At 31.3% G+C, this 12367-nt stretch overlaps 1 protein-coding gene across 1 annotated transcript; it reads right to left on the bottom strand.

The window, feature by feature from the left end:
* Positions 1-7317: 7317 nt before the first annotated feature.
* Positions 7318-9588, bottom strand: LOC149533874 (uncharacterized). Its single transcript, XM_089805918.1, has one exon. It carries the CDS (start codon positions 9586-9588, stop codon positions 7318-7320), a length of 2271 nt encoding a protein of 756 aa, XP_089662044.1.
* Between the last annotated feature and the right edge of the window lie 2779 nt (positions 9589-12367).

Genomic DNA, 12367 nt, shown 5'->3' with positions numbered 1-12367 from the left:
TTCTCCTTGTCTTTAAAATAATGATCTCTAATGCTATTAATTTAATTTATCCTTGGCCATTCATTAATGTGATACTAAAGAGTTGATTGGCCGAGGAGGATCTTTTCACATGGATTGAAACATAAAAATATTTAGTAAACATGAAAAATATGATAAGGTGTAATTGGGTGATAATTATTTTGTTCAAGTTTTTCTACACGGAAGTAGTTATGTGACATATCCGAATAGTACAGTCAAATGATTTAATGAGATCTAGTATATTATAAAAGTAATGATAATTCTATAAATCCATTTACAAACTAAATGGTTTGAGTGTGCATACATATCAAATCACTAGAAATAGAAATGAGTCCATAATAGATAAATATGTCTTCTATTGATTAGTACCTTACACATTTGACTTAGGCATTTTTGAATATGTGTACATAAAGTATTTTAATTCATTTAATTAATAGAGAAAATGAAATTTGATGAATGGTGCTGGAAAATAATTGCATTTTTAAGGTATCTATAAAACTATCAATCAAGGTTAAAAATTATTTATTTAAGTGACAAATGGAAGAAAATTGATATAAATGATGTTAGAACAACAAGTATTTTTACAATATTTAAAGACCATCAATTAGATATATAAAGGTCATCTGAGTAATTTCATATAAATACATCCTAATAAGCAATAGAAGGAAGTTTCAAAACAAGATTATAAAATGAACCATTGTTTAATATGCTAAGCATATCAAACAAAAGAAATACTTATTAAGTTGTCAAACAATGTAATTAATTATTAGCGAGGTTCTTAGTTTTCATCACAATGAAAATTTGGTCAATTGCAAAAATGTCATTTTAGGGTCCTTCAAATGAAGCGGGGTATTCTCTTGAAGGTTCCTAGGGGATAAATGCATTTATGTCAATGGGTTTTCTATGCCAATGTATCAAAGATATAGAGTTATTAATTTTAAAGAAATAATAAAAAATTATGAACCTTAATATTTTTAAAATTTCTAAAAATAGACAAAGAGTTATACCTTTACACATGAATGGAAAAAATAGTAATAAAAATGAAATTTTGTACCTTTATATATTAATCAAAAAATCAACAATTTCAAATGGGTGTTAAAATGAAAATACAATCTTGTTCCCCAATGAACAAGAAGACATAGTTACATCATGTTCTTGTCATGATATTTTTGTTTTGAAGTTGAACTTGTTGTAAATTAGACAAATATTATTGGAATGTGTAGGATCATGGTCAAACAAATTATGCCCTTAAGGGTATGTGTAGGATCATGGTGCCAAGAAGTGGCAATCTGAAAAATATGTAGTTCTGAAATATCTCAAACCATATCAAAATCCATTCCAACTTTTTTCCCACCCACCCTAATAATAAATGAAAATAATTAATATCTTTATAAGGTCTTACTATATCTTTTGATACCAAATCTATATGGTCAACTTTAAAAAATCCTAAAAATGTACTTTTGGCCTATTTTTATGTGATTTTTACTTCAAACATGTAGCTAACAACTTTTCTTTCACCAAAGTTTGATGAAATGAAAAGGGTTTCTAAAGAATGTTCTTATCTTTTCATAAATGTAAGGTTTGTCAAATTATGAGTTTAGTAAGTAATTATTACTTATTTTCTAATGGAGTTATGTATAAAGTGTTGACTGACACACTACTTGAAAAACAACTATAACTTTCAAATGGTACATCATTTTTAAATCCAAAAGATGCATCACATTCTATGTTTCTTTTGCTATAAGGAAATAAAATGAAAAATAAAATTTTGTAGAGTTTTGAACTAGTTAAGGTGGTTAGACACGAGAATTTTTTTATTCCAAAGATAATAAAGTCAAAAATTAATTATTAATTATTTATTTAGAATAAAAATACCCTAAAATATGTGTCACATCTAGGTATGAGTCTACTACTTATATCTAGAATATTATTAAAAAATATTATCATTTGATTTTGGTTAAGGTGGTTAGACATGCATCTACTTATTTTTGTTCTAATTTTTTTGTAATATTACATTAAAATTTAAAATTTTGACCAATCAATTTTCATTTTTTTGAGATAGGTCCTACTACTTTAGAGACTAGATTCAATTTGCTAGAGATTCTTTTCTCTCAACTTTTTGATATAAAGTTAATAACAAGTAGAAAATTGCATGTCAAGTTGACATAACCCTAATTTTTTGATTTTTATTGCCACTTAAGAGAATAGTTTGGTTGACCATGATCGTACACATACCCTTAAGTGACAATGAAAAATTAACAAATCAGGGTTATGTCAACTTGATGTCCAATTTTTGACTTGTTATGAAATTTATATCAAAAAGTTGATAGAAAATTATCTCTAGAAAATTATATTTAGTTTCTAAACTACTAGGCCTTATCTAAAAAAAAAAAAAATTGATTGGTCAAATTTTTAAATTTTGATGCAATAGTACAAAAATTTTAGGACAAAAATAAGTAGATGTATGTTTTACCACCTTAAGAAATATCAAATGATAATTTCTTTTAATAATATTCTAGATACAATAATTAGACTCATTCATGAATGTGACACATATTTTTGGGTTTTTTTTTCCTAAATAAAAAATTAATTATTAATTTTCTACTATAGTATTTTTGGAATAAAGAAACTCTCCACCTTAACCAATTAAAAAATCTACAAAATTTAAATTATTATTTTTTCCTTAGTAGAAGAAGCATAGAATGTGGTGCATCTTTTAGATTTTAAAAATACCGTACCATTTGGAAGTTATATTTGTTTTTAAATCAATGTGTCAATCAACACTTTATATGTAACTCCATTAGAAAATAAGTAATAATTACTTATTGAACTTGTAATTTGACATGCATTACATTAACAGAAAGCTAAGTTCTTAAGAAACCCTTTCCATTTCATCAAATTTGGGTTAAAAAAAGTTGACAACTAAATGTTTGAAGTAAGAAAACACACAAGAACAGGCCAAAACACATTTTTGGGACATTTTTAAAGTTGACCATTTTGGGTTGCTATCCAAAGATATAATAGGACTTATAAAGGTATTAGTTTTTGGGTTTGCTATTAGGATGGGTGGGAAAAATATTGGAATATATTTTGAAATGCATTGAGGCATTTCAGAATTAATAATTTTTAGGTTGCCACCTTTTGGCACACCATGATCCTATGTATACCCTTATTAGAATGTTGATGGCATACAACATAAAGCATAAGTTGAAGTTTTTGAAATAATGATTGTATTAGCAATATAGTAACTATTTTGGAAAATAGTAATGAGAAATGTTTAACTTTGAAACATCTACATTTAAATGTTAAAACATAAAAAAATCCTGAAAGTAAACAAAACATGTATTTTATCTAAATCCTCTCAATTAGAAAAAAATTATACTGTACTGTAATCTTTAACAACATTGTAAAAGGAAATATAACATATTGCATAGTAAGTCACAAGCCCTAATGGAAAGTTAGTCAATGGTTTGACTCTTTTCCACCCACAATTGAAAATAACAAGAAAAATCACATACATAAGCATGATATTGGTGTTGGCATAAATTTTGTTTATGACACTACACTAATAATTAATATTGGACATTACTAACAAAAGGTTGATGCACACGCATGAGAAGATATATTATAATTGTAAACATAAATGCATAGATTGATCGAGAAGTTTTAGGAGATATTTTGTTGTCATGAATTGGGTATTTTGAGAGATAGAGGAGATAACATAACAAATAAAGGGTTACAAATGATGACCATTGGAGATTCATTTATCTAAGCGATGGAGAGATAAGGGTCATATAGGGATAATGAGTGGAGGAGAGATTAGGAGGCACTTAGTTAACCAAAGAAATAAAAAGAAGAATCTAGAGCTTCATTCAATGGTGCACATCATTCCATTTACAAGGAAACCAAAATAATAATTTTTATCAAATAAATTGATCTTTAAGTATGATTATTTTGATAAAGGATTGATCAACTTGAAAAATGATCCACTTTTCATCTCACAAATGTATGAAGGTAGACTATCCCAAAATTGTTTCTTGTCATGATGCCCACTCCTAAAATAGCCAATCTGATTGTGCAAAAGGTACAACTAGCTTTGAGAAAAGAAGCAATTTTCGCTAAATTGAATGAAGGGTAGATGATGAAAATGTTTGAAGATCTAGATTCCAAGCTTTAGAGAGATGAGAAATCGAAAACTTGAGGCATGATTTCAAAGAGAAGATGCAACGATGTCTAGATTATAGCATAAGAACCTTGTTAGGTTCATTGGAGTATGTAATCATCCATTCAATGTGATATTCACTTAATTACTTCTAGGCATGTCTTTATGGAAGAACATGATGAATTTGCAACCCATTCGAATAGATCTTCATGTTGTAATAATTTTTTATCATGGTAAATTTCACAAACCATGGACTATTTACATGCTAAAGGGATTATTCACAAGATCTAAAGCTTGACAATTCACTTCCTATTGAATATTAATAATATGTTGAACTAACTTATTTGAAATGCTTACATGTAGAGCTTTTTTTATGTTATTTGATCAAGCTCTAAAGTGGCAAAATTATTGGATGGTATAAAATGGATATGTATCAACTACTATCAAAGTTAACGATAATATTTGAAAGTGGAATAACTTATAAGGTCTGAAGTGTAATGATGAAAACATAGTCAAACTTCAGCAAATACCATTTGACCATGACTTTGATGCAATGTGAAACATTTATTTTTTATATTATGAGTTCTAGTCGACGTGGTCAATCCGATGGAATATACATAATGACCATGAAGATTTCTCAGTATGTGATATAAGCAGCAACATGATCTCATCACAATGAATGATCCAAAGATGAAGTAGGGAATGGTGGGTGCTTTAGAATAAATTATTCAACTTTCTTTCCCAAAGGTCCAAGTTTCAAGCTATAGTTTGGGTAATTTTATCAAGGTTAATTAACCTTTCTCAAAACATGTAAAGGGAGTTGGTTATTAACCCAAGGAGAACATAGTTATCCCATGAAGTCTATATATACAAAAGTATTTGTAATGTAAAATAGGGAGAGAACTGGATGAAGGGGAAATGTTTGGAGAAATTTGTAATGGGAATTTTGGATTTGCATTATACATTTTGTCTTCTTGAACTTGTATATTTTCAAGAAAATAATGAAGAACTCATTTAGTTGCATGTCTTAAGTGTGTTCATTGTTTAATAGCATCACTTGCTTCTCACATCTTGATTCGGTGGTCTCTTGTTTGATATGCAATCTAATAGTCTCCCTATGTGACAAAATATAATCATTTCATGTTATCTTGTTCTAGATATATCAAAATAGTTATCTTTCATATGTCAATGCATGTTATTCATATTTTATCATTATTACGTTTATCCACTTGAAATCCTCTTGTAATTAGTTATCCACTATGGAATCTCATTTGATATATGTAGGTCTATTTGTGGGATACTTTCTATTCACTATTTTTAGTTCCATTTTCTATCCTTTCATACTATTAGGTGAAAATTATGCAAATTTTCAAAATAAATACGTCATACAAGGGCATTGCCCATCTAAAACACAGAGGAAGGTTGTAGCTAAATATTGATCAAACTTCAATCTATGGACAAATAATGGTATAGTTGTCACTGCTTACAAGGAAAATAGGGCCAATGTTTATGAAAGCATTTTATAGAGACAAATGTGTTTAGCAACAATATTTAAATTCTCACTTCTTATTGGTGGCTATTTTGATTTTTAAAAAGCTGATACCATGCTAATATGAATGTATCACACTATAAGTTAATAGAATAGTACAGATGAAAATGATTTGTACATTTTAAAATTATTTAGAAAATGTAAACTTCAAAAATTTTAGTGAGCATATGTTAATTATGAAGTCTTATTGGTTGATACTTTGACATTTAATTAGTTTGGGGATTACATTAGTATTCTACCTAGAACTAATAAAAACGAAAGAAGACTTGAAGATAAAAGTAAGAAAAACTCAAAAAAATGATGTGCCTAAGATACACACACATCTATGGTTCCATTGCAATATAAAGCAGATTAAAGTACATCATCTTATTATAAGTACTTGTTGATAGGCTATATTCTATTGTATTACTTTTTCAATTGCTAATGTTAAATAGTGATTGAATGAATTACAATTGACCAATCAAATTTTTATATATATGATCTTTTATTATAAATATTTTATTTCTAAAATATGCATGTTAAATTTTTAAGTTTATAATTTGTGTAAATTATGTTTCTTTGTTTCAATTGGATGAATCAATTGAAGTCTTATAAGCCAATTTATGGTTTGTGAAATATAATATTCTGTAAAATATATCTTAACCATTGTGATCACCTATATTCTCACAATAATAGACCTCATCCCTAATTATTAGCAAACAATCCCGGATTGTTATAAAATTTTTCAACAATATATTACAATGTGTAAATCTTAGGTGAGATTAATGTGTTGGTATAGACACTTCTTACATCATCGACAACTGCATCAATGTATAAAATGAATCAATTATAAAACATGTTTTCAAAAATATATAAAAAATTATTGCACAAAGAACAAGACTAGTATATAATTATCAAAATTAATATATTTAATGTATACAATGAAATTATTACTAAATTTAAATTCAAAATAAAAACTAATGCTTCTTAGAGGCAAGTACTAAGCCACTAAGTAACACTTGTTCTATATGATAGAAATAAGACTTATAAGAAGATCTTTTAGAAATACAATATAGTCTACAGTCATTTTAAATGTATATAATTGACCTGCAAAGTCATACTTTCCAACTTCAAATATTCTTTTAAAAAACAAGTTTACAAATAAATGTCAATTGTGACTATTTCACACTTTTAACTTAAGAATCAAATATATAATAACATCATATGCACAAATAGCTAAGTAGTAGACAGAAATTTTATATGCACTAATAGATGCACAAATAGAAATAAGACTTATAAGAAGATCTTTTAGAAATACAATATAGTCTATAGTCATTTCAAATGTGTATAATTGACCTGCATAGTCATACTTTCCAACTTCAAATATTCATTTAAAAAACAAGTTACAAATAAATGTCAATTGTGACTATTTCACACTTTTAACTTAAGAATCAAATATATAATAACATCATATGCACAAATAGCTAAGTAGTAGACAGAAATTTTAAATGCACTAATAGATGCACAAATAGCAAATAGTAGACATACTTTTTAACTTTGAGATTAGATAAAACCACTTCCATGTTTGACTGTATCAAAACAAAAGTGACTATCCGATCTGAAACGTGTGATACCTTCTGAATGCAGGAATTTCATCTGTTGCCAGTGAGGTGTTAATGGAGGCGTTTTCTGCGCCTGAACTCCATTTTAAAGTCCACCCAACACTTTCAGTCACTCCCTTCACCTTTCCCGCTGCTCTTGCGATTTCCAGAATGCGTTCTTCATCGTATTCAGTTGCCAATTTCTCGCAGTCCTTCATTATTACGCCAGCCGCCTTTACACAGCAGGATCCCATCACATCTGCCAACATTCTGCACATTCTATCACAAATTCCCCCCACACTGTTAAACTGATGATCTTGATTTATGCATACCCTTCCTATGCTGTACAGGCTGTACCCTGCAATTGCCTCAGTCGGCTTGCTCAGACAATGCTTATTGGCTACTTCTTTCCCTTTCTCAACAAGATTCTCGATCGCTTCTTTTGCCACTTCAGGGGACCTTTCAACTGATCTGCTCAGTGGAAGACCGTATTGAAGCCATTTGTGCCTTTTCTCTAGATTTTGGAAGATGCCATCAGCTGCTACGCTAAGATGAACATTTTCGCTGCCATTATTCTCCACAACCTCCATGATATTCCATGCTTGAGAGCAAGCTTCAATGCATCTCTTTAACATAACTTTAGCCTCGGCCTCGTCATGGGTAAATCCAGAAAGTTCAATTATGACAGCAATTATTGAGATTGCTGTCATTTTCCAAGAGCACTTGCGAACATCCAACTCTCTCTCCACTTGTAATCTGTGGACAAAATCAATTTGGGGCATCACACATTTTTCACCACAAAAATCCGGCGAAGACTTTTCCCTCAGCAAAGATATCAAGTCACCACATTGTTTCCCCTCTTCTTCCCCATTTTCCATCCGCTTCTTAACTTTCCCAATTGAATTTCTGTTGGCCATCCACATTCCAGCAGGATTTTCGCCCTGCATATTTACCAGTGCCCTTATGTATTTCTGGTACTCAGCGTATTCTCCTAATGGAATTTCTGATCCATATAAACTGGAAAATTCTCCAAATCCGGAACCCATGATAAGTTTGCCGAAATATTTGTTGGAAAACAGCAACTGTGATAATAAACAGCAAAATTTGCTAAAGAGAACCGAAAACATCTGAAGCCAATAGAGAACATGTAATAACCTATTCAATCTCAAGGCCCTGCACAACTTTAGGATTACTTTGAGTGGGCAACTTCTGCCAGGCTGCCGATGTCCTCTGGAGCTACGCATCAATCCCAACAAACGAGTTTTCCAAAACTCCTCAATTTCAAAATACTGTGACAAACTGGGAAACCTACATTCCAATCTTCTTGGGTAGTAAACCGCTTGTGTGATGCATCTCCAGTATATGACAAGAGACACCATCACAATCACCACCCAACGGAGGATGCACTCCATAGAATCTAAAATACTAAAAAATTCCCAATCTAATGGATTCTTAAAGACGAATAATTGAGATACCAAAACTCCATTACAAGCGCTACTGATTAGCGCTACAGATGAGCTAAGACATGTTCTAGTTATCATGTATTGAGGATCGGAAGTTCGAACCACAATCCACGATTTGATCACTTGTTCCTCAACCTTTTCCCATCCAAATCGGGCATGGAAATTCGGAGGAGAAAAAATTGTGGGTATTCTATGAGATACTACTTGAGGAAAAGTGTCAGAAGCGAGAGCGGCCGAAGCCAAAACAAGAAGTAGAAATACAATTGAAAATATTATTATGGCGTCTGCCAATTGCATCACATAAATTTCTTGCATACCTAGTTCGCAGTGCTCTATATGGCGAAATGCCAACTGCAGCATTTGTGCTTCGTACGAAATCTGAAATAGAAGGATTGAAGAGCTGATGAAAAGGGCGGCCATGTCAGACCACAGGGATGTGGAACGAGCGCGTGCAACTCCTGGCAGTAAACAAGCCATTAACGCACAGACGCTCACTCTCCCACTTAGGACATGAATCTCATCGCTAGCAAACAATTCGCACAATTCCGATGATGGGTACCTAGAAAAGTCGAAGGAGATTCTAAGGATTGCGAGGAATTGAAGAGCAAGAGCACCAAGAACCAGAGTCTCTGCTGGAATCCAATGTTTCCTCTTTCTGAATGCGCTCCACACATCTGCTGCTATGACTATGATTGGAAGTAAGCAAAAGACAACTATTCCAATAGGTAAGAAGAAACTGAGGATGCAGGCGGAATATTCACCAATCTCACAACTTTCTGTTAGAGCGCTGTTAGAAACAAAGTCTGACGCCCCCATCTTGGAAGTGAAAAGAAACGAAATCTTTCTATCTCTCCTGCAATATTTGCAGATCTCAATGATGAAGGATAAAGTCAATATAATATTAATAATTAAATAAAAGTATGTGGGTTATGTTTAAAGATCATTTGAAAAAGTATTAATATATGAATTCAAACCGTCCAAACATTATGTGATCACGAGCACTCCAGACAATTTCAATGAAATTTCATTAAACAATTGTATTAGGAGTGTTCAAAACCTAAGAATAAATTGCTCCACCCAATGACATAACCTTCAAATCTCTTTTCCACTTTCCATATGAGTGGGGTGAATTTTGTTAAATTGGTGTGTAATGGGTACATCAATTAGAAGAAATTATATAAAGAGTAAAAAGATATATAGAGAATAGTAGCATTATACTTTGAATACTATAATTAATTTAAAGGTGATATTCTGACACAATTTTCAATTATATATAAGAATATAAAGTTAACTTTTGTAAAAATAATTTTTATCTAAATAATAATAATCTATTGCATAAAATATTAATACTAAAGAGAATTTCAACAAAGAAACACACTAGAATATAAAAAGACCTTGACTTTGGCCTCAAGTGGCATAAATGTGATCTAAATGTGAGGCCTCACCCCGACCCTTCGTAGCATAGTTGATACCTTATTATTTTGTTACTCACGACTCGAGATGTCGAGACACTACTTGATGCTTTGAACATATTATATTATTTCATGTTGTGTGATGCTTACTTTCAGATATTTGAGTTCGTCATTTAATGCTTTATGAACATGTATGTTGGTGAAGTAAGTAAATGCAGGATTAACATTTGATAAAGAGATTTTAATGATTAAGACTATGAGTAGGATGAGAGAAACCCTGATTGATTTATAGATGTATGTTTTAATTTATATGATTCCCTGATACATATGTGCATGTGATTTTATGAGACTGTTGATGTGTGCAATGAGTGTGTAGGATATTTTAGCCGAAAAACTCGACAGAGGAATGAAACTGATCCCTATGTGCCATTTGTGGAAACCTTGTTGTTCATAACTTAATTGTATTTTGAGATGTAAGAATGTATTTTTTCGTGATTAGTAAATGTTAATGTTTCGTAATTGTGTTCTTATAGTGTCACTTGACACTCGTGAATTTGCATATGCATTCTAGCATGCTAGTTAGGGTGAACTATGTAACCTTTGGACCTAAGTTGGATTAAGTTAGTGTCATTTTTGCTAATTTGTTCTTAATCAAGTTTAGTCACCCGTAATTCGAATTAGTGCTTAATCTGCATTTTGGTGTTGTTAGATGGTCCTAAATATTCCTAGCATTTGTTTGGTCCCTAATCTATTCCTAAAGCCTTAAATCATGAAATATTTATAATCAAGGGGTATGGGTATGGGTTGGGGACATTTTCCACCCCCTAAGCCCCTTTTGTTGACTTTTGAGGTCACTCAAAAAGTCTATTTTTGCCTTTGTGCAAAAATTGAAAGTGGTTACCATGAGTTGCATAATCTCAACTCCACTTAGTGGTTAACCTTAGGATTGGTTGAATTAGAAACTTCTAGATTTTTAGGTGAGTGGAGGAAGTTATTGCCCTTTTTGGTGGTTGAGTTTGGATCTTATTTAGAGGCCCTTCTTGGAGTAGTTTTGGTTGTTACCCAATCTCTACTTTTAGAGAGGAGTCTTGGAAGATTGAAGGCAAAGAAGGAAAAGCTCTTCTCAAAATTGTTCATTTACCATTACCTCTTTGTGAAAGTAGGAGTTCTTCATCTCCTTTGTTCAGATTGTTCATGTTTGTTCATGCTTATGCTATTGGGATTGTTAATTTGTATGCTTGTATGTATGTTGGATATGTTGGGAAGGATTGAAACCATGTTTCTTGAATTCTTTTATTTCATGTTTTTGTTTGAATTTTGAAGTTTCTTGTATGGGTGTTTTGGCATTACTCACCTTTGGATAGGGCAGAAGTGGCCAATTTTCGGAAAGGTCTTATTAGTTGGACTCCAATAGTGCAGAGTCTCTTCTCTAGACGAGAAGAGGGAGAGAGGGTAGGGTGTTATGGGCCCCTACCTGTCAACACAAACCATGTATGAGTTTTAGCATCTAAGAATGGAAGAACGAAAGTTCTTAAGTTATAGCCCCAATTGAGCACCTGGTTTGGTGTTGTGTTTGACATCTCCTATTGGAAAAATCCATCTTTCTCTAGTTTTGTTTCATTGTTGAATTCCTATTGTGAAAACCTAGTATGGATATGAATGTTTGATTTTGTCTCTTTGTTATGCTTGTTTGTCACCTAGTCAGATTCTATGTCCTCCGCGATCTTAGCAAGGTATTACAGAAAATGATATGGATCCCTTGATAGGGACATGATAGAAATTTATTTAATTTTTGTAATTTTGGGATTGGAATCCTATGAAAATTGTATTTTAAAAACTTTGTTGTAATGGCAATGACACCAGGTTTTCTTCTTGGTTCTTTCTTGGTGGAGCCTTTGAATTAGGTTGTCAATAAGAAAATAGTATTTGAGTGATATCGTCCTTATGAAATTTTTGTATTTTTCTTTCAGTTATAGAAATGAATAACAAGATAAGATAGAATGATGATGTCAAATTTTGTGAATTTTTTAAGTGCATACGTGTTATGGCAATTTAACAAATAAGTAAATAGATGATATTATGTTATGTATGGGATGTAGATTCAAATTTGTAGTAATAGGAGAAAGATCAATCTTGCAATGTTGTTTAATTAAAGTTATTTGATTTCTCATTTTAAGTATGTT

The sequence above is a fragment of the Cupressus sempervirens genome, chromosome 10, assembly GCF_028749045.1.
Source record: "Cupressus sempervirens isolate cs-2001-9-10 chromosome 10, ASM2874904v1, whole genome shotgun sequence".
NCBI lineage: Eukaryota > Viridiplantae > Streptophyta > Pinopsida > Cupressales > Cupressaceae > Cupressus > Cupressus sempervirens.
This window is presented reverse-complemented; position numbering and strand designations above follow the sequence as displayed.

Excerpts from the sequence above, each read along its gene's own strand:
- LOC149533874 (XM_089805918.1), bottom strand. The coding sequence starts at position 9,588 with ATGGGGGCGTCAGACTTTGTTTCTAACAGCGCTCTAACAGAAAGTTGT.